The following is a 5,000-nucleotide window of genomic DNA, read 5'->3' as shown; positions in this document are numbered from 1 at the left end:
TTCACTTCTGACAGCTGTGTACAATATTTTTTACTCACCCTCTTTGCCAAATTTCACACACATTCTAAATCAATCCAAGTTTGTTGTAGAAAACAACCAATGCATTGTAGGGTTGATCTTTTAAAACAAGACAAATGAAATCGATCATCTTTTTTAGTTTAGTTTAAACATTTAAATGACTATACAAGCACGAACATTAAAATTTTGAGTTACATTGTGCTGATGAGCCTTAACGAAGGCAAAATTGAACCACACACATATACTCTACTAATAATAAATATATACATATGCTCTATTAACAATAAATGAAGTATATGAAGAAACATGTTAGTCTCTTTCATACCTCCATTTTACAGAATTTCTCAACTCGAAATAAGAGAAAGAAAAAAAAACTTAGAATTAGAATTAACTATCTCCTTTTAAGCACATGCACACTCTCTCCTCCTCACTACTCCCACTCTCTCTCCCCCTCTCTCTCTCTCTCTCTCTTTCACTCTCTCCCTATGTTCTTTCAAAATATTCTCTCTTTTCTATTGCAGGATTTGACGAGAGGCTTCATGAAACGAAACTACTTCCAATGCTCGTTCGTACTATGTTTACATTAGACAACGTATTCTGTAACATGCCAAGGAAAATTCCAAAATCTCGACGCCGACTGAAATTTTAGAAAATATCATTAAGATTACAGCAAAAAATATTCAGTTATCTACGTTGTTATTGGTTTATTTTTTCTTCTTCTTCTTTTTCTTCTTCTTCTTCTTCTTCTTCTTCTTCTTCTTCTTCTTCTTATTATTATTATTATTATTATTATTATTATTATTATTATTATTATTATTATTATTATTATTATTATTATTATTATTATTATTGCCTTTGCATAACTTTTAACGCTGGAGATGTACTACGGTGTCAGCTGTTCACTACCAGTGAACTAAGTTAACAACCATCCAGAGTATTCGAGCGGTTCCAAGCAGTGCTGTTTTCTGCAAGTGCTCCACCCTTATTGCAGCCCCTATTTGTTCCATGTACTTCTCAAGATTTTTACTCCCTGTTCCTAGGTCTCCGACAATTATCTATACTACTACCCCCTTTTTCATCGACCACAACTGCTTAACCTCCCAAGCTAACCTGTCATATCTCTGAACTTTTCTTTCTTCCTCATCGCAAACCTAGTTGTCAGCTCGACATGTCATATCTAAGATCCACCATAGATTGTTTTCTTTCTCAATTAAGACTACGTCTGGCTTCCTATTCTCTATCTCATGGTCGCACTGGATCATAAAATCTCATAGGACCTTTGCATTTCTATTTTTGACGATGCCTTCAGGTTTGTGGTCATACCAATTTTTTGCACTATTAAGTCCATACTTATTGCAAAGTGTCCAATGGACAAGCCTGGCTATATTGTCGTGGTGTCTCTTATAATCCTTCTGGATTAGTGTCGTACATTGGCTGGTAATATGCTGTATAGTTTCACCGTTTTCTCCACAGCTTCTGCACTTATCACTATATATATATATATATATATATATATATATATACACACACACATATACATTATTATTATCATTATTATTATTATTATCATTATTATTATTATTATTATTATTATTATTATTATTATTATTATTATTATTATTATTATTATTATTGCTGTTGTTGTTGTTGCTGTTGTTGTTGTTGCTGTTGTTTTTTTTTCTACCAGTAATTATAAATAGAACAGGTTGTATTGCTTCTTTTCAAGGCACCGCTCCCAGTGGCCACTGGTAGTAGTAAACGCATTTGACCTCTTTTGTCCCAAAGGGTGCGAAGATTCCTTTGTCTCTGTGGCTGACTTCCCCACCATCTGCCGAATCTATTTATAGATCTGTAGTATATGATCTATTCACCAAACTGCTACCCAACTATTTCCTAAAACAATGGTAGTGGTGGTGATGGTGATAATGATAAAAAAAATAATAATAATAATATGCTGCAGCTGCTAATACTAAATACTACTAACGCTACAAGAATACTACAACTACTACTATTATGATAGCACAGGAATCTGAGGTCCACTACCACCATTACCACTACCCCATCCCTGTTACTGTTGCTGTTGCTGCAACCATTACTGCTACTACACATAAAAACAATAATATCAGTGATATCAGTGATGATGATGATAGTAATAATAATAATAATAATAATAATAATAATAATAATAATAATAATAATAATAATAATAATAATAATGAAAGGAAACGGGTGGAGCTTCCTTCCTCCACTTCATGGGCTAATTAATAATGATACATCTAGTGATGGTGTCACAGTAAAAACACTGGTAATTGCGCAACCTGATAATCGTTACCTCATATGAGTGACAATGAAAAAAACAACATATTGGGAATAACGGTGGTAATGAAACTGAAGCCAATGTTGGTGACAGTGTTACACCCGGTAGGCTCAGAGATTATTATTATTATTATTATTATTATTATTATTATTATTATTATTATTATTATTGTTGTTGTTGTTGTTGTTGTTGTTGTTGTTGTTGTTGTTATTCAGTAGTTTCATTTTTATAACGTGCTTTCACTTCACTACCGAGCGCAGCTCTGTGTGCCTTGGGTATGTGCTGTGGTTTGCTGTGGTGCTCTTATGGTTACTGTATTGAAAGTGTTTTGCGTAGGATGTGTGCAGTGCCCAGTAGTGCAATTTTCTGTATGTTATATATATTTGTAAGTCCTGGTATTTTTGTTATGTATTTATCTGAATATTTTTTTATTATACCTAAGGCACCTACTATGATAGGAATTGTTTCTGTTTTTTTATTATTATTATTATTATTATTATTATTATTATTATTATTATTATTATTATTATTATTATTATTATTGCCTTTGCACAGCTTCTAATGCTTGAGATGTACTACAATGTCAGCTGTTCACTACCAGTGAACTAATGTAACACCTCTTATTTTTCGAGCACCTTCCGGAGTATTCCAGCGGTTCCCAGCAGTGCTGTTGTCTGCAAGTGCTCCACCCTTATTGCAGCCCCTATTTGTTCCACATACTTCTCAAGATTTTTGGTCACTGTTCCAAGGGCTCCGACAATTATTGGTACTACTTCCACCTTTTTCATCGACTACAACTGCTTAACTTCCCACCCTAACCAGTCATATCTATCGACTTTTCTTTGTTTGGTATCGCATACCTTGGTGTCAGTTGAACATGATCCAGCATCGTTTTCTTCCTTTCTCATATTCTCTGTCTTAAGGTCACACTGAATTAAAAAATCCCATAGGATCTTTGCACTATCATTTTCGATGATGCCTTCGGGTTTATATCCGTACCACTTTTTTGTTCTGTCAAGCCCATACTTGCTGCAAAATGTCCAATGGTCAATCCTCGCTATGTTGTTATGACGTCTCCTATTCTTTCTGGGCTAGTAGCGTTTCACCATTTTGTCCACAAATTCTGCACTTATCACTTTCTGATCGGTTGTCTGTTCTGTTTTCTTCTTATTCTCTATCTCATGGTCGCACTGAATCATAAAATCCCATTGGACCTTTGCATTTCTATTTTCGATGATGCCTTCAGGTTTGTGGTCGTACCAATTTTTTGCTCTGTTAAGTCCAAACTTGTTGCAAAGTGTCCAATGGACAAGCCTGGCTATATTGTCGTGGTGTATCTTATATTCCTTCTGGGTTAGTGGCGTACATTGTCTGGTAATATGCTATATGGTTTCACCGTTTTGTCCACAGATTCTGCACTTATCACTATATATATATATATATATATATATATATATATATATTATATTATTATATTTTATGTTTGACTTTTGTTTTGCATTTGTACAAGTTGGATCCAAGTCTCACCCAGAGACCTCAAGAGACAACAAGTTAGAAGTTCATGTAGGTGTTATGCCTAGGGTACCATATATTTGGATTTGTACAGTTTTGTTCAAGTGAATGTTTAAGAAACCATAAGAAAATTATGTGTTTGCTTTAAAATTTGAGATCACATAGACAGTATTTTACGTAGGATATGGGCAGTTCCCATGAGCACTATCTTTTGAACTTCAGCCATTTTGGGGTTTCCTGGAATCTGATCTAGGTAGTAATCAGCCCGTTTCGCTGTCATTCCCAAGGCACCTATGACAATAGGTATTGTTTTCGTCTTCAGATTCAACATTTTGCTAATTTCTATTTCAAGATCTTTATATTTGCTCAGTTTTTGGTAGGTCTTGACAGATACGTTTGTGCAGCTCTATCATGCCTGCTGAGATACTCTGTAGGCGCAAGCAGACTGCACATGGAGACAACATGATCGATGGTCTCATTTTGTTGTTGGCATATACGACATAATGGGGAGCTGCCGTTCTTTAATATGTTGGCCTGGTAGTTCTTTGTAGTAGTAGTAGTAGTATTATTATTATTATTATTATTATTATTATTATTATTATTATTATTATTATTATTATTATTATTATTATTATTGTTATTATTATTATTATTATTATTATTATTATTCGGTAGTTTCATTTTGTGCAGTACCCAGTAGTGCACTTTTCTGTATGTTATATATATTTATAATTTGTTTCAGTCATTTGACTGTGGCTATGCTGGAGTGCCGCCTTTAGTCGAACAAATCGACCCCAGGACTTATACTTTGTAAGCCTAGTACTTATTCTACCGGTCTCTTTTGCCGAACCTGTAAGTTACGGGAACGTAAACACACCAGCATCGTTTGTCAAGCGATGTTGGGGAGACAAGCACAGACACACAAACATATACACACACATAATATATATATATATATACATATATACGACGGGCTTCTTTCAGTTTCCGTCTACCACATCTACTCACAAGTCTTTGGTCAGCCCGAGGCTATAGTAGAAGACACTTGCACAAGGTGCCACGCTAGGGAACTGAACCCGGAACCATATGGCTGGTAATCAAGCTACTTACCACACAACCATTCCTGCGCTTATATGTCAAAATTCCTTTTTAT

General features: G+C 34.6%; 1 protein-coding gene across 1 annotated transcript in view; it reads left to right on the top strand.

The window, feature by feature from the left end:
* LOC106875213 (uncharacterized) overlaps positions 1 to 705 on the top strand; it is a 15,871-nt gene extending 15,166 nt beyond the window's left edge. The window contains exon 4 of the mRNA XM_014923261.2: positions 540 to 705. Coding sequence (XP_014778747.2) covers positions 540 to 667 — 128 coding nt within the window. The 3' untranslated portion in view covers positions 668 to 705. The remainder of the gene's footprint in view (positions 1 to 539) is intronic.
* The last annotated feature ends 4,295 nt before the right edge of the window (positions 706 to 5,000 follow it).

The sequence above is a fragment of the Octopus bimaculoides genome, chromosome Z (assembly GCF_046866305.1).
Source record: "Octopus bimaculoides isolate indiv1 chromosome Z, ASM4686630v1, whole genome shotgun sequence".
NCBI lineage: Eukaryota > Metazoa > Mollusca > Cephalopoda > Octopoda > Octopodidae > Octopus > Octopus bimaculoides.
This window is presented reverse-complemented; position numbering and strand designations above follow the sequence as displayed.